Source organism: Peromyscus eremicus, chromosome 2 (genome assembly GCF_949786415.1).
Source record: "Peromyscus eremicus chromosome 2, PerEre_H2_v1, whole genome shotgun sequence".
In the NCBI taxonomy this organism is placed as follows: domain Eukaryota; kingdom Metazoa; phylum Chordata; class Mammalia; order Rodentia; family Cricetidae; genus Peromyscus; species Peromyscus eremicus.
The window spans coordinates 159,111,766-159,134,658 of record NC_081417.1 but is presented as its reverse complement, the minus strand read 5'-3'; the positions used below and the strand labels follow the sequence as shown (position 1 = coordinate 159,134,658).

The following is a 22,893-nucleotide window of genomic DNA, read 5'->3' as shown; positions in this document are numbered from 1 at the left end:
GCCAATACACAAAGACAACGAAGGTCCATGTGCCTAACAACACCACCTCAAAAACATGCTGTAAAAATGAATAGGGCCTAGTGAGTAGGTAGCAGAAACAGCTAAAATGGTGAATATTATTCAGATCTTCCATACTATACTGATTATGCAGCTATCAGTTATGAGACAGAGTCAGAAGACAATGTGCTAGTCAGTTCTCTCCTACCCTATGGATACCAGGGACAAACCCTTGGGTCATCAGGCTTGGTGGGAAATGTCTTTACCCACTGAACAGCATCTCCAGGCTCTAGTACCTCACTTTTAACACCCCTTTGCCCCCCTCCACAAACACACACACAATAACTGTGGAGTTATACAAATACACGAAGCATTTTAGTCAATATAAATAACATGCCAAATGAGGAAACAAACTACAAAAGATTGAAATCTTGGGGCTAGAAGGATAGCTTAATGGTTAAGAGAATGTATTGCTCTTCCAGAGGACCTAAGTTCAAGTCTCAACACCTATATCATGTGGCTCAAAACCACCTTTACTTCCATCTCCAGAGAATCCAAGTTGTCTGGCGTTTTCAGGTATCTGCACATACATGTACATACCTACATATCTCTCCCGCTCCACCCCACACACTTAAAAATAATGAAAATTAATCTTGAAAAAAAAAAAAAAGACTGAAATTTTACCAATGACTCTCTCGGACTGGCATAAAATTAAATATCCTTAACATTCCCAAAAATGAAATTTACAAACTCTACAATATCTTGGTATTAAAAAATTTAATTCTAAAGCCAGGTGGTAGTGGCGCATGCCTTTAATCCCAGCACTCGGGAGGCAGAGCTAGGCAGACCTCTGTGAGTTCAAGGCCAGAATGGGCTACACAGTGAGTTCCAGGAAAGGTGCAAAGCTACACAGAGAAACCCTGTCTTAAAAAACCAAAAAAAAAAAAAAATCTAAATAATTCACGGGCTAAAGGAATACCAAAAAAGGTTTAAAAGCATTTTGAAAAGCAAAACAATGAAAGCAAAAGAGGGAAAAGAAATCAAAATTTGTGATAAAAGCAAGTTATTTAACACTTAATTTTTGCAAGCTGGAAAATACATAAAATTAAACTTCAAGATGAAAGGAAACAAGTTTAATGAGGAAAACAACAATAACACTAAATCCTGGGGTTGGAGAGGTGACTCAGAGGTTAAGAGCAATGGCTGCTCTTCCAAAGGTCCTGAGTTCAATTCCCAGCAACCACATGGTGGCTCACAATCATCTGTAATGAGATCTGGTGCCCTCTTCTGGCATGCAGGCATACATGCAGGCAGAACACTATATACATAATAAATAAATCTTTAAAAAAAAAAAAACTAAGCCAGGCAGTGGTGGCACATGCATTTGACCCCAGCACTCAGGAAGCAAAGCCAGGCGGATCTCTGTGAGTTTGAGGCCAATCTGATCTACAGAGTAAGATCCAGGACAGGCACCAAAACTATACAGAGAAACCCTGTCTTGAAGAAAACAACAACAACAACAACAAAACAAATAACAAAAACAAAAAACAAAACAAAACAAAAAAACCCTAAAACCTAATTGTTGCAAAAGGTCAATTTTGATAAAATCTCTAATCCAGAGAAAACAAATTCAAGGTCTTAGGAAAGGCCAATAATTAGAAAATCTATAGACATTAAAATGTTAACTCATAAACTAGAGGAAATAGACAAAATGTTTAAAAACACAGACTTACATATTACCAAAGCTGACCAACATGAAGAAATAAAAAATCTGAATAGGCCTGTGTCCATTTGTAACTTTATTCTTTAGATTGTTCTATTATTATTTTAAAGGTATTGTGTGCATATGCACACCCATGTGCAGGTACCCTTTGAGCACAAGAGGACATCAAATCCTCAGGAGCTGAATTATAGGAACTACTCGGTATGGATGCTTGGAGCCAAAACCCAGTGCTCCAGAAGAACAGCAAGTCCTCTTCACTTAAGTCATCTTTCCAACCTCTATAAAATTAAAGACGTTAAAATTTATTTATTTATTTATTGTGTGTGTGCGCTATGTTAGGACATATGCCTACACCTATGTCTGGAGGTCAGTGTCCTTCAGTTTACAGAAGCATGGTTCTCCTTCTGACATGTGGGTCCCAAGAATCGAACTGAGGTCACAGGGCTTAGCGGTAACTCCATTACCCACTGAGGCAGCTCTCAGGTCCTACTTAATCCTTTTAAAACTATTCATGATATTTATATGAATAAATATTTAGATTCTCATGACTTTACTAGGAAATGTTTAGTTCTTAGAAATGTTTAGCAATAAGAGTTTACAGACTCATCAATATGTTATAAAAAGATGAACACAAGATATACTTTGGCATCAATCATGAATCTTTACATAAGTTCTTTAACAAAAATATTAACAAACGGAGCCAGGGGATGGTGGTACATGCCTTTAATCCCAGCATGTGGGAGGCAGAGGCAGGTGGATCTTTGAGTTTTTTTTTTTGTTTTTTTTTTTTTTTTTGGTTTTTCGAGACAGGGTCTCTCTGTGTAGCTTTGCACCTTTCCTGGAACTCACTTGGTAGCCCAGGCTGGCCTCGAACTCACAGAGATCCGCCTGGCTCTGCCTCCCGAGTGCTGGGATTAAAGGCGTGCACCACCACCGCCCGGCCAAGGATCTTTGAGTTTAAGGCCAGTCTGGTCTCAGAGTGAGTTCTAGGACAGACAGGACTACAAAGAGAAACCCAGTTTTGAAAAAGCAAAATATTAACAAATGGAACACAACAGAACAGGACTGAGAAAGATTTATTCTATCAACAAATAGCTGATAATCATTTGAAAGCAAAGTTTTTCACCTTACCAAAAAAGGATAGCCACTATGTGATGATCTCATCAGATACAAAATAAACCAACGAACAAATGCTCACACACGCATGCCTGAGTGTATGAATTACACCATGTGCATTCAGGAGCACACAGATGTCGGATCAGTTGAGGGCATTGGATCTTCCTGGAACTGGAGTTCCAGGCAGCTGTGAGAAGCCATGCCAGTGCTGGGAACTGAACACAGCTTCTCTACAAAAGCAGGAATGCTCTCATCTGCTGAGCCAATTCAGCAGCCTCCACAATTCTTTTATTAATTTTATTTATTTATTTTTTTGTTTGTTTGTTTGTTTTCAAGACAGGGTTTCTCTATGTAGTTTTGGTGCCTGTCCTGTAGACCAACTCTCACTCTGTAGACCAACTCAGAGAGATCTGCCTGCCTCTGCCTCCCAAATGCTGGGATTAAAGGTGTGTGCCACCACCTCCTGGCTTTGTTAATTTTTTATTATGTCTATTTATGTGATTTAATTTTTATATATAAATTGTGTTTATGAGTATGCGTCATGTTTGGGGATGCCTGGAAGTCACAAGAGGGACCCTCAAAGCCAGCTCCTATGGAAGAGCAGCAAGCACTCTTTAACTGCAGAGTCACAATCCATTTTTAATCCTAGCAACACCATAGCACCCACTCTTGTGCTCCCCTAAAGTGACATCCAGAGACTTACTGTGTTCAGTGCATTGAGAGTAGTGTCGTCCCGAGATGCTGCAACACAGCCATCCTCTGTAGAGCCTCCGTCACACATCCCTGCAAATGCTGCCATGCTCCTTTGGGGAAAGGGATGGAGTTTCCTTCATCAGCACACATCAATATCCAGGTAAAGGGTAATTTTTAACCCTTAGTTTGCAAGCTCGTTTTCAGCCAAGATTCCATTAATATATACATATTATGTCAGTCCTCAGCTCGGCCTCAAGAGTCTAACCCTTCCTCCCCTGGGAACAGAAGTGTGACTTGCAGTGGGTCCATGTTACTTCTCCTGTTGTGCTCATATTAAGATTCCAAATTTGGGCTGGAGAGATGGCTCAGAGGTTAAGAGCACTGCTTGCTCTTCCAAAGGTCCTGAGTTCAATTCCCAGCAACCACATGGTGGCTCACAACCATCTGTAATGAAATCTGGTGCCCTCTTCTGGCCTGCAGGGATATGTGCAGACAGAACACTGTATACATAATAAATAAATAAATCTTTATTAAAAAAAAAAAAAAAGATTCCAAATTTGAACACATGAATAATCTACTTGCCATGGTGTTCCACTGGATTAGGAGACTTAAAAGTACCCAGAAGCACTACCACCAGGCATTAACTAACATTTTTTAAGTCCCCAGAAAACAGGTGAAATTAATTTCTCTCATCCATGTACCAACTACTTTTTAGTGAACTAAAAGTGAAAAGTGACAGAGCAGGAAAAAACATTCAGTCACCTACCCCATTGACACTAATCTCATCTCCACTAAGTGCAAAGCACTGTGGACTACAAACAACCAAGATGGAAGTAGCCACCCCAACGTGTGTACTTCAGTTTTTGCTATTGCACACAGGTGAGGCCGCTGTGATTCCCCCAAAATCACTAGAAGATACGCTCTGTCTGCACTATGACATGAAGGGACTGAAGTTTCTATTTCTGTCTTTGTCCTAAGTTCTACAGGATAAGCACAGATAACTGTTCCCTTGTAGAGAAGCCATACAAATGTCAAGCCTAAGTCAGACACTACTGAGCAGCCACAGTACAGAGAACAGATACTCAGGAATGTAACTGTAAGCTGCGCTGAAGGACTCACTCATCTGTAGTGAGAGGTGCTGATGTGTATGGCTGAAGATGTTCCTTCTGAGGCAGTCTAAAGTCTGAGGTGAGGCAAATATCAAGAAGAGAAAAAACGGTAAGCTATCGTTGCCAGGTAAGAAGGATCACCAGAACAGAAAGCAGTATTCAGAGTGAAAAAAGGTCCCATTACTAATAAGAAGGGAAGGGAGACACTGTACTGACACTCATCAGTCCATATGTCCTAATTTAGAAAGCAGTTGGGCAAATCCCCATTACCTTGCTGCCCTCAAGTACATGAGGAGGTCACAGTCACTGACTCCAGGCATCCAGACAAGTTCCTCATGCTGAGTCACGCTATCACCATCTGGAGAAGGAAATGGTTGCAAATCTGGAAGTTTGGCCTGTAAGACAGGGATGGAGAAGTCACCATCAAGGTCCATCAATGTAAGCACTAGAAAAGAGGCATCCCAGCCTGCAGTCTTCTGGACCTGGTACCCTGTACATGCTTTCCTTGTGCAGCAGAAAGGTAAGAGCAAAATCGTGAATCACTGAAACTGGTTGCACCATGTCGGACCATCTCACTACAGGTGTCACAACAGCCTGTTTGATCCCTACTTAGGAGCAGTGAGGGGCCAAAGCCAACCTGGACCAATGTGATCTAAAGGGAGAAACAACCGGATACACAAACAGAATGCACAAAATGGAAAAGTATCCTAGAGTGACAGCTCTGGATAAGAACAAGACATCCACCTCCAATATACATTTGCAAGTCAGACACACAGCAAATTACAGGACTGCACCTAAGGATAGTGTGTCGTGGTTAAGATAAAAACAGTGAGCCACTAAAGTTAACAGTAAAAATAGTTTAATTAACTTAAGTGGTGGAAATGGCATGGCTGGGGAAGAAGAGACCTACTTATCAAGGGACAGGAAGGAATTCTCTGAGACTTACTAGGACTCTGTAGAGTGGATAGAATGGTATACATAAAAACAAGTCATCAGCTGTAACGCATACATTCCAAATAAGGCAGAGTAGGGGTAAGCAGGCAGGTACAATGGCTACCATAACCACCAGAGGCCTAGGAAAAGATCTGCAAGTTACCCAACATTCATATTGTGAGAGCCAAAGTTATATTTTATGTTTTAATTACTGTGCCTAAGAGATCCATAAAACAAAATGCCTCTAACCTGTAAGGCCTTACCCAAGAACAGATAAATCCTGAGGTGCTGGAGGCTGTTGTTCATGTAAGATAACAAGCCATGTTTCACTTCCCTAGACAAGTTTGGTTGACACAACTGCACCAGATATGCTTGGTCACAGGTAGGTAGGAGATTTGTAGGCAGCAAGTAAATCAGGATGGATGCTTGCCCCCAGTTGGACAGAGGATGGAAGTACATTATGTAGCCCTTTATAAGTACCTGGCCAGCAGGGTGGTGGTGGAGCAAGCCTTTAACCCCAGCACTCCAAAGGAAGGCAGATAATCTGCGAATTCAAGGTCAGCCTGGTCTACACAGAGAAGCCCCTGCCTTTAAAAAAAAAAAAAAAAAGGCACCTAGCCAACATAACTCATGGCCATTTTCTGGGAACCCTGAAATGGAGCTGTTCAGAGTCTATCATCCTGGCCTGTATTTAATTAAAGCTTGCTTCAAATCTGGCTCAAAATTATGGTAATAGTCTTATATTGCTTTGATAATTTACACTCTGCTGAAGTTCCCAGCAACAGTTTAAGTGAACAAGGCAGAGCAGTGTAGAAGCAAACACTGGACACACAAAGAGTGACACATATTTAATAGCCCAGCAGACACCTGAAACAAAATTCCACATTCCAATCTGCACTAGGCAAGCTGCTTATCAGCCATGTGCATGCAGAGGGAAGGCAGAACAGTACTGTCCCATCCAGGGGATAACCCTGTCTCCCGGGAACTCTGTCGACCTCAACTCTTCCTTCCGGAAATCTTCACTTTGAGTGAAAGCTCCTATTTTCGAATGCTGGCTGCTCTGTGACAAAACACAATACCCACATGTCTGCTCTAACAGCAGGCTGCAACTCTGCTCTCCAGGCCACCTCTGACGGACCTCAACTCCTATAAAACTCTCACTTTCCCCAAACAAGGGAACTCATGGTTGGTTGGCTGGCTGGTTGACTGGTTTGGAGGCAGGGTCTTGCTATGCAGTCCAGACTGATCTCAAATTCACAATTTTCTTGCCTTAGCCTGCCAAATGCTGGCATTACAGGTATGTGGCACCGCTCAAAGCAAAACAATCATCTATCACACTTAGTATGCACTTTATAACATTTTAATGAGTGCTATCAGGTCCAAAAGCTCTCTGTCCTCCAAAGACCAAGGCTGGATAAACAGAACAGTTGTTATGGGTAAACAAGCCTAAAGGTTTTTGTTTACCAGAAAAGCAGGAACCACTCTTAATTCCCCAGGAGCCTCCCTTAACCATTCCCCAAAGTCAGCTACCTCTGCCAAGTTCTGGATCAATCCAGGCAGCCTGTATCAGTTCAGATCCCCACACTGTCATATTGCTTTTCCACCACTTTGATCTCTCTGCCCCCTCACCTCTCTCTATCACAATTAATTCTGCTTAATGTATAGTGAAAATGAAAACAGGATGGATACCCGCTTGGAAGGTCATTGACATTAGTATTGGGCTTTGCATCCCCAGGCCAGGCCCAGTGTCTAGTATAACAATGGCTCTTCATTAAATTAATTAGAAAGTACAATAGTAAGGGAATAGGACCAATCCCTGGGGGAGGGTGTGACTAAAATATGATTGGGTAACACAGAGTCAGCAGGGAGGGGAGGGGAGGGGAAAGAAGGAGGAGGGTGTTTGAGGTTACTAATTTGGGGTTGCAGAGCTGGCTCAGAGTTCAGTTCCTAACATCCACATCAGGTAGTACACAATTAACTGTAACTCCAGCTCCAGGAGATCCAATGTCCTCTTTTGATCTCCTTGAGCAACTACGTTCATGTGTACATGCCTCCACAAACACAAGCATACACATATAATGATAAAGTGAAAGCAAATATTTTAAAAAGGAATTACTGGGTTTTTTTCTTTTCCTATTTTGTATGTGTGATGTGTATCTACATGTATGCATTTTATTGCATATGAGTGAACACACCTTTTAGTGGGTGGAAGAACATGCAGAGCCTTGAGTTTGATGCAGAAAACCACCCTCAATTCCTCCTTGATTTTATTAATTAAGGCAGGGTCACTCAATCAAACCCAGAGTTCACCACCATAACTACTCTTGCTAGCCAGCTTGCTCTAGGGACCTCATCTGCATTCTTCTACTGGAATTACGGGAGGGATGATACACCCACTTGGCATTTTTGTGGATTCTAGAGATCAAATGAACTCTAGCTCTCACACTGTTTTTGTTTTTAATTACACTGATTTATTTTTTGTGTTGGTAAGGTTGCTATGGATATCGCTCTGTATAAATAAACACTGATTGGCCAACAGCCAGAAAGGAAGTATAGATGGGACTAACAGAGAGGAGAATTGAGGAAGGAGGAAGGAAAGAAAGAGATTGCCTGGAGCCGCCGCCAGGAAGATGTAAAGTACCCGTAAGCCATGAGCCAAGTGGCAAAGTAAAGATTAATAGAAATGGGCTAAATATAAGAGTAAGAGCTAGACAATGATAGGCCTGAGCTAATGGCCAAGCAGTTTTAATAATGTAAGAGTCTGTGTGTTTATTTTATAAGTGGGCTCCGGGACTGGCGGGACTTGGTGAGAGCTGGAGAGATTCTCCAGCTACACAGTGTACATGTAGAAGTCAGGCAAACATGCAGGAGTCAGTTCTCTCCTTCCACCACGTAGGTGGCAAAATCACACTTAGGTTGTCAGACTTGAACCATCTTGCCAGTCAAATGGCAAGTGACCACTAAGCCATGTCCCAATCCCAAGATATTACTGATTTTGATTTGGTGCAAAATATTATAGTTGTGTCTTTTATAAGAGGGCTTCTTTCTCATTGTGCTATCTGCAATTAAAATGATGTATTGTTCATTTCAACTGCCACAGGTAGGAAGCAGCAAGAGGGAAAGCAGACAAAACAAGTCTTTTTTTTTTTTTTTTTTTTTTTTTTGGTTTTTGGTTTTTCCAGACAGGGTTTCTCTGTGTAGCTTTGCGCCTTTCCTGGAACTCACTTGGTAGCCCAGGCTGGCCTCGAACTCACAGAGATCCGCCTGGCTCTGCCTCCCGAGTGCTGGGATTAAAGGTGTGCACCACCACCGCCCGGCTTAGACAAAACAAGTCTTAACAGGACTCTGCAAAGCCCAGTAACACTGAGTACTGTCTTCTAGTCCCACTTTTGTATGTGTTACTAAGTTCCCTAAGAAAAAAAACTAAAAATTTTAAGAAGAGCCGGTGGTGCTGGCACAAGCCTTGAATCCTAGCACTTGGGAGGCAGAGCCAGGCGGATCTCTGAGTTGGAGGCCAGCCTGATCTATGAAGCAAGTTCTAAGACAGCCAGAGCTGTTACACAGATAAACCCTGTCTCAAAAGAACAAAAACAAAAACAAAACTAACTTTAAGAAGGTAATGAGATTTTGCTACTCTAAAACTTGACTCTTAAAATACAAAACCCAAGTCTAGTAAAACTGCTTCTTTCTGGGATCTAGGTGCATCCTCCCCCAGCATCACCTTTTCTGTTAGGGCACAAAATAAATCTTAAGTCAAAATCTAGTATGACGGTCCTGCAACCCTGGAAACAAACTGTGGAGAGAAATGGGTGGGAAAATACAACACAAGGGCAAGAAGAGAAATGGGAGTGTGATTGAGTGATGCCAGGCAAGTCCTGGATCCTTGATTTAAAACACAGCCAGAGGCTGGCAGGATGGCTCAGTGGGTAAAGATGCTTGCTGCCAAGGCTGACAGCGTGAGCTTGATCCTTGGGACTTTCACAGCAGGAGAAAATCTATTCCTGCAAGTTGTCCTCTACCACCCCCGACTCAGCCACACACACACTAAACAGGTAACTGCAAATAAATGAATGGATATAGATAGATAGATAGATAGATAGATAGATAGATAGATAGATAGACAGACAGACAGATAAATAAATATCACAGCCCAAGGATGTGATTATAGCACATGCCTGTAATTACAGCACTCAGAAGGCAGAATCAGTCTGGGTTACATAGTGATACTTTGTCAAAATAAATAAACAAACAAATAAATAAAATAAAATAAGGACTGCAGAGATGGTTCAGAGGTTAAGAATACATACTACTCTTCCAGAGGACCCAAGTCTGGTCCCCAGAACCTATGCTGGGCAGCCAGGCAGCCCATAACTACAATTCCAGGGATCTCAGGCCCTCTTCTGGCCTCCACAAGCACCTGCATTCATGTACACATACCTCTACTCAGGCACATGTGTATACATATAATTTAAAAAAATAAAATAAGCAGGACAGGGTGATGCATACTTGAATCCCACACTTAGAGAGAAAGGCCAGGCAGATCTCTGTGAGTTTGAGACCAACCTAGTCCACATATTAAATTTCAGGCCTGCCATGGCTATATAGGGAGACCCTGTCTCAAAAACTAACAACAATAACAAAAAAATATATCTCGAAACAAAAAAACTAAACAACCAAAACCAAACCAAAAAAACCACCTCCAACAAAAAAACAAAACCTCAAACCAGAAACTCCAGTCCAGAGCCAGGGACAGAGTAGTGCAAGTCACAGTTAGAGAACCTACTTAGCATGTGCAAGGCCCTGGTTCATTCCCATCACAGTAAAGCGCTGCTCCAGAAATCCATAGCCCAGAGGCAGTCCTGGTCAGGCCCAAATAACAGTCCATTCCAGGAAGACAGAAATGAAGAGAATGCCCGGCAACTGTGTATTTCTGCCTTTATCATAAGATGAGAACCATCTAAAAACAGTAAGCCCCTGCTGGTTTGTGCATTTTGATAAATATGTCTTCAAAGTTTTACTTTTCTCTCATCAAGGAGGTAAAGTAAGTTCCAAAGAAATGTATATGGCACATAAAAATGCTCAAAATCTGAAGGGAAAAAAAAAAGAACCAGGAGACACCTAAACCCTTTATGCCAACATAAGGACTACTGTGACCTGTAATTTGTGTCTTTGCATATCAAGCATATTGGCTACCTCCCCAACACACAGTTCACTCAAGTGACAGTCCAGGGTTATCATGCTAAACCCATTTTCCTCAGTGTTTAGTAATGGACACATGACCCAACACATGTGCATGTCAAAACCACTGAATGCAGCTCTCTGTGAAGGACGGACGAGCACCGAGAGAATTTCAGCAATGCCTAGTAAAACCAAAGTCTGAACTGACTAGGATAGCCCAGCAGGAGGCATGACCAACCATGGCAGCCAGAGTGCGTCCTCCATGAGAGTTGTCTAACTAGAATCCAAAGTAGAACAAGCCAGGACACTGAACAGGTGCCAGAGGGCACAGCTCACTATTCAGGGTCCAGCTGAAGAGCCCCAGCCATTCTGACTCTCTGAAGGAAAAGTGTTTAGAAGGGTATTTTCTTTCTCCTTCTTTACAGTGGGGATAGGAGTGGACCCTAGAGCCTCACATACATATAAGGCAAGCACTCCATCACTCAGCAACAGTCTCAGCCTTCTTTTTTTCCAAAAAAAGTTGGTTTGTTGGATAGTTGAAAAAAATGTTTATTTTTCTATGTATGAGTATTTTATTTGTATGTATGTATGTATGTATGTATGTATGTATGTATGTATGTATGTATGTATATGCACCACACGTGAGCCTGGTGCCCACAAAAGGCAGAAGAGGGCATCAGATCCCCTGGAACTAGAGTTACAGATGGTAGCTAGCCATCATGTGGGTGCTTGGAAATCAAACCTGGGTCCTCTGGAAGAGCAGTATGTGCTCAACCATGAACCCAGTTCTCCAGTTCCCTAAAATATCTTTGAATCAAAGTATGCAGTAACTAAATGTTCATCAATGGATGACTAGATAAACAAACAGTGTTATACATACACACAATGAATTATTCAGCCTTTAAAAAAAAAAAAAAAAAAAAAAAAAGAAGGAATTTGGCACATGCTACAACATGGATGGACCCAGAGAGCATTCCATAATGAAGTCAGTCAGTCACAAAAAATAAATAATGCATAGATTCCACATCTATGATGAAGACAGTCAAACACTCAGACAAGGAGTAGAGTAGTGGCTCTCCAGCTTGAGCAAGAGGAGAAGAGGTGTTACCGCTTACTGGATACAGTTTCAGCATCCCAAGAATAGAGAAGTTCTGCAGGTGGGCAGCTGTGACGGCTGCACAATAACAACCTACTTGTAAAGTTACTGCTCTAGATCTAGATCCTCTAAAACCGGGAAACTCAGTAGGTTTTTTTGTTTGGTTGGTTTTTGGATTTTTGTTGTTGTTGTTGTTGTTGTTGTTGAGACAGAGTCTCACTATGTAGCCCTGGCTGTCCTGGAACTCCCTATATAGACCAGGTGGCATCCAACCCACAGTGATCCACCTGCTTCTGCCTCCTGAGTGCTGGAATTAATCATTTATTAAAATTTCCTTTTTATTACTTTTACATTATTAACTTTAAAGTTATGGGACAAAATTTTAGGTTTTATTACAACATTCTGAAGTAAGACGAAAACTGCAGGTTGAGCACACTCGCTCCAGAGCACCCTCATTTTCCTCCTATCCACTGTCCCCATCTTCCCACAGCTGCTTTTTTGTTTGTTTTACTACATGGTGATCTGGCCAGGAGGAGAGATCCCTGAAGTTACATGCAGTGCACATGCCTCTAACCGTAACAATGAGGAGACTGAGGCAGGAGGACAGAAAGTTCAAGTCCAGCCTTGCTACATAACAGGTTTAAGGCCAATCTTGCTACAGATTAAGATACTATCTCAAAGATCAACAAAATCAAGACCTTCAGCTGGGGAGATGGCTCAGTGAACCCTACTCCAGAGCCCAGAAGGCACATGAAAGCCAGCTGTGGACCTGTAGCCCAGCACAGTGGTGGGTGGTGACAGGATAAGGGAATCGGTGGAGCTTGCTGGCCAGCAGCCTAGCTCCAACACCAGTGAAAGGAAAGCCTGTCTCAAAGGAACTAAGAGGAGTGTGATCAAGCAGAACACCTGACATTCTCCTCTGGCTTCACACACAGGCATGCTCACATGCATGCATGCATGCACGCACGCATGCACGCATGCACGCACGCACGCACGCACACACGCACACCCCACAAAACCTTTAACGCTGTATTTGAAGAGAATTTGAGAATTCTCCTTATCAATAACCACTCTAAGATGCTACTCAAAAGAATAAAGAGAAATGATTTATTTCATGTGCATTGGTATTTTGCCTGCATATGTATCTGTGAAGAGGTGTCAGATCCCTTGGAACTGGAGCTACAGGACGTTGTGAGCTACTGTGTGGGTACTGGGAATTGAACTCAGGTCCTCTGAAAGAGCAGCTGGTACTCTTTAACCACTGAGTCTCTCTCTCTAGCCCCCAAGAATAAAGATAAAGCAGAAAAATAGGAAATGAAAAGCTATTAAGTTAGTAAAATGTAGTTTACCTGATGGCTGGGGCCAACTCGAATTTCCCCTTGGGTACTATTCAGCCGCCTGTAGTGAAGAAAACAGAAGGTTAACACAGCAGTTCTGACACAAACTTTCTCAGATTTTTCAAGGGAAGTAATGCACTCCAAGCAAATGAGAGACATCTTATTTTTTGAATATCTATTTATTTTATGTGTATGTGTGTGTGCCTGAGTTTATGTCCATAGAAGACAAAAGAGGGCAGCAGGTAGACATCCTGAAATTGGAGCTACAGATTGGTGTGAGATGCCATGTGAGTGCTTGGAGTCGAACCTGGGTCCCCTGGAAGAGCAGCCAGTGCTCTTAACTGCTGAGCCATCCCTCCAACCCTGCGAGTCATCTTAAAAAGAGGCCACTCCCTCACTTCACTATTTCTAACATTGCTCCTGCTACACATGCTTACATGCACGTGTCCTTAGCCCCTGACCCCCTTGAAAACCTGACTGCAGCCTCCCATGCTACCTCCTACACCATCTGTTTGTTTGTTTGAGGGAGGATCTATATGTAGCTGGCTGGCCTCCTAACACTTGCTATGGAGAAAACCTTGAGCTTGAACTTCTGATCTCGCTTCCTTCCTTCCTGAGGGCTGAGGTTATGAGTGTGTGTCACCACACTCAGTATATTCATCCTGAAGACCAGCTCCAGGGACCATGCATGCCAGGTAAGTACTCTATTAACTGAGCTATAGGCCCAGTCTCACTTTCTGCTTTTATTCCAACAGAGTTTTTCATCAAGAGCACTGTTTGGGTGGGGGTGGGGGACACAGTAGCAATGACAAAGTGAGAGAGGGCAGTAACAACCAAATGTGGCCCCAGCCCTAAGACTCTTAGAATGTACCTTGGCAGGTTGTTAGCATCTACCTCCCAACAAGAAAGGGTCCAGATTGTAAAGATTCTGTCCTTAATTACGTCACCAGCCTGCGAGGGCGTCCCAGCCTAAAAAGTGGGTGGGCCCTCTGTGTGCCCTTCCCCCCACTTCTCCTTCCCCCCCCCTCTCTTTCTCTCTCTCTCTCCCCCCTCTCTCCCAATAAAGCTCTAAAAAGGTAACTATGGCTTGTGATTTTTCCAATCAACATTCTCCTCTGCTGGCATGGCTGCTGCGGATGGCAGCCAGCCACAAGCAGCGCTGATTTAACTAACATTGGTGCCATTCAGACTGGATACACCACCGAGCACTGAGGACCTGCTGTGACTGCTACTGCCTGCCGCCTCCTGCCCCATCCAGTGAGACCACGTGCATCCCTCGCCGCCTGCACTGGACCCACACACAGCTATTGCTGCCGTCACCACAGTGAGTCTGCCGTTCTCGAGGCTGTAGTCTGAGCTATACTCTGTGTGACGGACACCCCGGGGTTTTCCTCGGGCTGTGCTGGCAACGACAGGCACATTTTCGCTCCTGACGAGGGGGTAAATGGTGTCTAGGGTACAACGGTGGACCCACTGCAGTGCAGCCGGAGCCCTCACCTTCCCTTGACGAAGAGGAACAGTGACTTGAGCTGATTCATAGATCTCTCTCCACGCTCAGGGATGCCAGAGATTGTAGTCTGATCTCGGTTTGTTATTTTAAATTTTTATTTTTCTCTCAGCTACAGCCATGAGACAAAGGGGTGGATATGATATATTTACCACCTACATTGGCAGATGGGGGCGGGTACCAATAACTCTGGCCGAATAACAGCTTTGCGGGAACTTCTGCCAGCAAATGGACAAAAGCCATAGAACAAAGGGGCGGGTACCGGTAAATCTGGCCACATAACAGAGTCTCGGGAACTTCTGCCAGTGAACGGGCAAATGAAAAATTTACTTTATCTCCAAGCTTTCTGCTAAAGCTCTAAACCCTTCACCCTCCCCACTTCTGCATCTGCCATGTGCAACCTTTTCTGTCTGACTTCCGTAGAGAGTGGGCAGGCTCAAATGGGAGGGCTTGGGTGGCTTCTACTGACTCTAGCCCTAACTCACCTTAACTCCACCCACTCATTCTCAAACTGCCTTGAGAGACACAGACAGGTCTGAAAGCGGCTAAGATCCATACAAATAAGTTTACAGTAGTCAGGATGGCTCCTAAGCCAAAAAAATCAGCTTATAGCCTCAGACAAGTCTTCTAAAAGGATCAGTTTATAGTCTGCCTACTGGCAGATCTTCCAAAAGCTGTCCTTAAGCCATCAATCATCAGGAAAAAAAAAAAATTCAGGACACAGAGTAAAATCTGTCTCTTGTTCCCCAGACATTCCCGACTAAAACTTAAGCATCTGGAGGGCAAGGCACCTGACCCCACAGGCAAAAGAGTCATCTGTGGCATTTAAGGTGTGCCAGGGAAGAGATAAAAGCCCAAAAACAAAATTGCCAAGTGCTGGCACTCGCTGACTCCCAAAAACTGTTGGGTCCCTGTTTTAAGTGAGGAAAAAGGCCACGTGCTGCCTAGAAAGACAAAGAGTCAGCTGAATGCCCCCAGGCGCCAAGATGCACGGGTACATCAAGCTAAGACCTCCAGCAGACCTAGGCTTGGCTACAGACATGGCAGGGAACCCAGAACGCAGCAGGGAAGCGATCTGTTTCTTTCCTTCTGGACACCAGAGCCACTGACTCAGTCCTGGGAGTTTTGGGATGCCACCTCTCCTTCATTGTCAGGTACAGAGGACAGCCTTACCACCTCACCAGATTTAATTGCACTTTCAGAGTTACTTAATAATAAAAGATTTCCACCTAAAATAAGAGCTCATTGCTTCACTCCAGTTCCACTGCCTGTGTTTCTCACGTGCATACAGACAGGGTCCTGATCTTTGTCTTGTCCCTAATTCCAAAAAAATAAGTTCTCATGCACCACAAACTTTTCTCTTCCCAGTTCCCTGTTCTAACTCACTGTTCAGCTAATGGTACAGGACCATCACAGAACCGGAGTCCAGAGATCATCAAGAAACTGTAACAGCTAAAGGTATTTACACCCACCCCCCCCCCCCCGACCCAAAAGCATCTGGGCGCTATAAAAAGACTTTAATATAAACACCTATTACTGTGAGATGCTTTTAACAATTGATCAACTGTCTCCTGGATGCCAAACTAATAAAGGAAACAGGTGCTTTAAAATAATCTGTCTCTGATAAAGCTTAACATGTTTCAAAATCCATAGGAACAAGTCGGATCTACCTCAGATAAATGTCAACATAAAATAATAATGATTCTTTTATCTCTCTAAGTTTTTTTTCCGTGTCACCAGCATCTTGTCAAACAGAAAGTTCCCAGCCACAGCCAAAAGGGATACATGTCTCCAGAGCAAACGGATGACAGCATCCCACAACGCCTGTCTACCTAGGAAAACTCCTCTTCTCAATTCCCCCAAGAGCCAACCGACGTCCAAAAGTCAGCTGGAAGCAGTTTTTGAGAGGACCGACGCCCCTATTCCCATCTACCTGCTTTTTATAAGTGAAAGTCTGGGATGTAAGGATTCTGTCCTTAATTATGTCATCAGCCTGCGAGGGCGTCCCAGCCTAAAAAATGGGTGGGCCCTCTGTGCGTCTCTCTCTTTCCTTTCCACTCCTTCCGTCTATCTTCTCTCTCCCTCTCTTTCTCTCTCCCCCTACTCTCCCCCAATAAAGCTCTAAAAAGGTAACCAACCATGGCTGTGATTCTTCCGATCAGCACTCTCCTCCGCTAGCATGGCCCCCGCGGACGGAGGCCAGCCACGAGCAGCACACCATTTAACCAACACAGATATCATATCAAAAACATAAGATACTCCATTCCAGAAGAAACTTTAAAAAAAAAATACTACAAGAAGTTAAGCAAACCAGCGAGGTTCCCAATGTCCAACCAGCTGCCCACAGGCTGCATGCAGCCAGACTGGCTATGACATGGCCCAACCAAAAATGGTAATTTTGGCAACTGTTTTATGACTCCACTTTGTGGTTCTCAAGTGTAAGCTCTGGGTGCCAAACAGCTGCACACCACCAAAAGCTCAAACCAATCCCTGTCTGAGGTGACAAAGCTGTTCCTTTGCTATTCTTTTGTCACACACCTCCCCAAACAGCCAAGTCACTCAGCTTGGAGAGCACTGGATGCCTCTGGAAGAGAGAAAGAGCAGTATGGTGATATTTTATTTGTACTGAAATGTGATTTTATTTGTATGTTAATAAATAAAGTTGCCTGAGGGGTCAGAGCTAATAGCAAGCCATTTAGCAGAAGTCTGGCAGTGGTAGCACACGCCCTTAATCCGATCACATGGCAGGCAGAACCCGTGTGTTCAAGGACACAGCCAGCTTGGTTACACATGCCTTTAATCCAAGTACCAACCATAGAGACCTGGAGGTCTGTATAGACAGGCAGTGACGAGGAAGTCATATGGTTGGGTTTAGAACCAATGAGAAGGCAGAACAGAAAGTCAATGAAGCCGGGCGGTGGTGGTGCACGCCTTTAATCCCAGTACTCGGGAGGCAGAGCCAGGCGGATCTCTGTGAGTTCGAGGCCAGCCTGGGCTACCAAGTGAGTTCCAGGAAAGGCGCAAAGCTATACAGAGAAACCCTGTCTCAAAAAACAAAACAAAACAAAACAAAACAAAACAAAACAAAACAAAAAACAAAGTCAATGAAAATACAGACACACAGGAAGTAGGTCTCTTTTCTCAGGGGAAGGACGGAAGCAGCTGGTAAGCTAAAGGCTATTCGCCAGTGCTCTGACCACTTGGGCTTTTAACTCTTTATTTGGCTCTGTGTTTCTTATTTAATAAGACTGTTTAGAATTACATCTGCAGAGCAGGACAGCAAGGCAGAAGGTAGTCATTTTCAAGAGAGAATAAAACCACTAAGCACAACAGAGGCAGGGGGACAAGACAGGGACTATGGTGGCGAAGCACTTAGACCAAGGGCTCATTGTGTTGCAGGAGATATCACCTACCTTTGGTTTATGCTTCAGGAACTCTGCCAAGGATTCAACTGGCCAGGTCATGACTACTTTCTAAAACTAACTGCTTGGGTTTTTGGCTTTTTGTTTTGCAAGACAGGATTTTTCTATGTAGCCCAGGCTGTGCTGAAACTTGCTCTGTAGACCAGGCTGGCCTTAAACTCAGAAACCTACCTGCCTCTGCCTCCAGAGTGCTGGGATTAAGGGTGTGTACTGCCATACTCAACCTAACAGCTTGTTTTTAAAGTTGGTGTCAGCCACTATTTCCATCCTAACATGTCCATTTCTACTGCCTAAGGAGCCATGAGCAAAACAGCCTGCCAAAGCATTTCCACAGACTTGCCAAATGCTTTTCTGACTACAAGCAGCTCCAGCCAAGACCTACCACACCTCAGAAAGCTTAAACCACAGCCGCTACAGCTCAACCTTCAGTCTGTTCTAGAATGTCTGTGCTATTTTAGGGTTCCCTAATGGCTGATTATGAAATTTTCTGATACCATTGATACCCACTGTACTAAAGTAATGTGCCACAAAATGAAAACAACCCCCAAACACCTTATAGAACTATGTATATCCTCCTATTTCTAAAAATAGGAGGGAGCCAACATGAAGGTACACACCTGTAATCCTAGCACTTAAGAGGGCTAGGACAGGAGGCTTATAATTCAAGGACAGCTTTGGCTACACAAGGAAACCATGTTTTAAAAAAATATTCCCCCAAAGCCAGGTGGTGGTGGTGCATGCTTTAATCACAGCACTCAGGAGGCAGAAGCAGGTAGACCTCTGAGTTCCAGGGCAGCCTGGTCTATAGAACCAACAATACAAAGAGAAACTCTGTCTCAAAGAAACAACAAACAAATGAAAAGAGGGAGGCTTGAGAGATGGCTCAGCAGTTAAGAGCACTGGCTGCTCTTCCAGAGGTCTGAGTTCAATTCCCAGCACTCACATGACAGCTCGCAACCATCTATAATGGGATCTGATGCCCTCTTCTGGTGAACAGATGTACATGCAGACAAAGTGTCCACATATATAAAATACATAAATAAATAAATCTTTCAAAATAAAATAGATGCCAGGCGGTGGTGGCACACGCCTTTAATCCCAGCACTCAGGAGGCAGAGGCAGGCGGATTTCTGCGAATTTGAGGCCAGCCTGGTCTACAGAGCGAGTTCCAGGAAAGGCGCAAAACTACACAGAGAAACCCTGTCTCGAAAAACCCAAAAGAACTAAAAAAGAATTAAAAATTCTGAAAAGAAAAGAACAGGAAGCTAACCATTATTACATTAAGAATTAACAAAGGAAATGCTAAGTGCAAGTGTTACTTAGGAGCCTAAGTAAATGACAACACTCTGGTGTGGTTTGGTTTTTAAGGTGCTAAGTGCTGTGGAGTAATCCTCTTGTACACTGTAAAGATTTGTCACTTGAATTGGTTTAATAAAACGTTGAATAGCCAGTAGCCAGGCAGGAAGTATAGGCAGGGTGACCAAACTCAGAATGCTGGGAAGAGGAAGGGCTGAGTCAGGAGTTGCCAGCCAGACACAGAGGAAGCAAGATGAGAATGTTGTACTGAGAAAAGGTACCAAGCCACCTGACTAAACATAGATGAAAATTACTGTGGTGATATTTTGTGCTGAAAAGTGATATTTTATTATATGTTAATAAATAAAGTTTGCTGGTTGGGGATTTAGCACAGTGTAGAGTGCTTGCCTAGCAAGTGCAAGGCCCTGGGTTCAGTCCTTAGATCCGTAAGTAATTAAGTAAGTAAGTAAGTAAGTAAGTAAGTAAGTAAATAAATAAATAGGTGGGTAAGTAAGTAAGTAAATGTTTGCCTGCAGATCACCAGGCCATAAACAGAAGTCAGGCAGTGGTAGCACACGCCCTTAATCCAATCACATGGCAGGCAGAGTCTCCGTGTGTTCAAGGACACAGCCAAGTGTGGTAACACATGCCTTTAATCCCAGTACCAACCATTGAGACCTGGAGGTCTGTATAGACAGGCAATAACGAGGAAATGATGTTGCTGGGCTTAGAGCCAATGAGAAGGCAGAACAGGAAGGCAATAAAGGTGCAGGTTAGACAGGAAGAGGCTCCCTTGGGAAGCTATGGCGAAGTGGTGAGCTAAGGTTAGTTGGCGGCTATTGCTCTGATCTCTATGGCTTGCACCCCTGTATTTGGCTATATGTTTCTTATTTAATAAGACTGTTTAGAAATTCATCTACAAATTTAAGTGTAAGAGCTAGTTAGTAATAAGCCCGAGCTACCAGCCAAGCATTTCTAAGTAATATTAAGCCTCCAAGTCAATTATTTGGGAAGCAGCTGCTGGGCATCTGGGAGGTGCTGGCAGGACATAAACTTCCACCTACAACTAGGGATGAAACCATGGCCCCCCCATGCACGCTAGGCAGGCATTCTACTACTAACCCCCCCTACCCCCAATCCGTGTTAAAGTTTATAACAAGGAAGACTAGTAAGAAGGTAAGTAGGATATGAAACACAAATTAAAAGCAAAAAAGAACTTTCTTGAAAACTTATTTTAAAATGTCTTTAAAATGAAATTATTTTAAAACTATATATAATGCTTAAATAACAGTGTTAGCCTACAACATCTAGGAAATGCAGAATGTATTCTAAACATTAGACAATTATCAGACCGTCTTTATTTCTATAGCACAGGCCAGCCTTGAACTTGCTATAGTCAAAGACCACCTTAAACTTCTGGTCCTTCTACTTCCACCTCTCAGGTGTTGGAGTTATAACACAGTGCATGTACCAAGTCTAGTCTGTATGCTGCTAGGGACAGAATCCAGGGCTTTGTGCAGGCTAGATAAGCATTCTATCAACTGAGCTAAAATCCTAACATATTTTAGGTGAAAGACATTGAAAGCAACATGTCCCATTACAAAATGTGTTTGACAGAAAACTCTAAGACAATAAGCTAGATATGATGATCTCAGAAACTGCTCACTAACTAAGAGCACTTGGTGCTCTTGAAGAGAACCTAAGCTCAGTTACCAGCACTGGCCTCAGAAGTCCAGTGTGGTGGTACATGCCTGTGATCTTACTTATTCAGGAGAAGCAGGCAGATCTCTGTGAGTTCAAGGCTTCAGCAGCTTGCAAAGTGACCTTATCTCAAAAGAACATTTCCAGGACTGAGCCAGCAGAGGACAGAGAGGGCTCCTCCCCTCCCCCAGACCTCTTGGTCTGAGAGGGGCACAATCAACCACAAGCTGATCTGCGCCAGGCAGTTGGGCAACATTATATCAAGTGCTGCCTGTGGTTTCTAGGTCCGGGCATGAGAGAGAAGAGAAGCAACATCTCTGTACCAACCAGAGCTGTGAGTTAGCCCACCTCAAAATCCACCTCATCTATGAACTGTTAGAGCATGTGAAGGGGATGACCCATAGATCCAAACCAGCAGAATCTCCACAACACAGGACAACAACAGGATATCCAAGAGAAGCCTCAGTGAGAGCCCATTATCTGTGGTGTAGCAGAAACCAAAGGCCTCAAGTGAGACCAAGACTCATTGCAATGAACACTTGTAAGTAAAGATGAATGAACTAAAGGGTAAACTGTGACTCAATGGGCCACATTACAGCTGCCACGATGAGATTTTTCTCCCTTTCTTTTTGTTTTGGTTATTTGTTTTTTGGTTCTTGTAAATTTTGTTTTATGGGATATTGCAAGGGCAGTAAGCAGATTTGAGGGGGTGGGAGATAAATGGGATCGGAATGCAAGATGTGAAAGCCACAAAGGATCAATAAATAAAAGTTAAAAGAATTAAAAAAAAAAAAAAAAGAACAGCAGCAACAACAAAAACCACAGTGAAAATAAAGTCATCATTGTTCTAGGATTACCTAATAATACCACACAACTGGATTCTCCTATGTGTTTCTATAGTTACTCTGTCGCACTCTGTTTTTTTTGTTTGTTTGTTTATTTGTTTGTTTTTTCAAAACGGAGTTTCTCTGTGTAGCTTTGGAGCATATCCTGGAACTCACTCTGTAGCCCAGGCTGGCCTCAAACTCACAAAGACCAGCCTGGCTCTGCCTCCCGAGTGCTGGAACTAAAGGCGTGCGCCACCACCACCCGGCCTGTTCCAGTAATTTTTAAATTGAATAAAATCCAGCCCAACAGAGCTCTGTAACTGGAAAGGCAGAAACATTTTAACAGCTATTTTGTTCTATTGCATTTGTTGCTTTTGAGGCAGAGTCTCAATACTTAGCCTGGCCTCAAACTCATGACCTCTTGGGAGTCACTATCGCAGGTGTGCATGCACGCACTGGTGTGGGTGCATATTATGGGAATGATCTGTGCTGTCTTTGTAATATCCTCTAAGTCAAAAGGAGCTACAGATATTTTTGTTGGTTGTTTTGTTTGTTTGTTTGTTTTTTCAAGACAGAGTTTTTCTGTGTATCCCTAGCTGCCCTGGAACTCACTCTGCAAACCAAGTTGGCCTTGAACTCAGAGATCCACCTGTCTCTGCCTCCTGAGTGCTGAAACTAAAGGTGTGGACCACTACCACCCAGCAGGAGCTGATGTTTTTTAAAAAGTCAACAGATGTGTTATAATTAACACTGAAAACTGGAAAGAAAGTCAGATGCACACCTTTAATCCCAGCAATCAAGAGGCAGAGACAGGCAGACCTCTAAGTTGGACACCAGCCTGGTTTACACAGTGCTCCAGGACAGCCAGGGTTATACAGAAAAAACGCCATGTCAGAAAACACCAAAACAAACAAACAAAAGAATCAACTCCAAGTCATCTAACTTAAAATAGTGACAA

General features: G+C 43.3%; 1 protein-coding gene across 6 annotated transcripts in view; it reads right to left on the bottom strand.

The window, feature by feature from the left end:
- The window catches only part of Rere (arginine-glutamic acid dipeptide repeats), a 359,917-nt gene that overhangs the window by 107,114 nt on the left and 229,910 nt on the right, over positions 1-22,893 (bottom strand). For all 6 annotated transcript variants that reach the window (XM_059255429.1, XM_059255433.1, XM_059255430.1 and 3 more), the window contains 3 exons: positions 13,195-13,243; positions 4,909-5,033; positions 3,540-3,639 (listed from right to left, as the gene is read on the bottom strand). In XM_059255429.1, the coding sequence (XP_059111412.1) occupies positions 3,540-3,639; positions 4,909-5,033; positions 13,195-13,243 (274 nt within the window). The remainder of the gene's footprint in view (positions 1-3,539; positions 3,640-4,908; positions 5,034-13,194; positions 13,244-22,893) is intronic.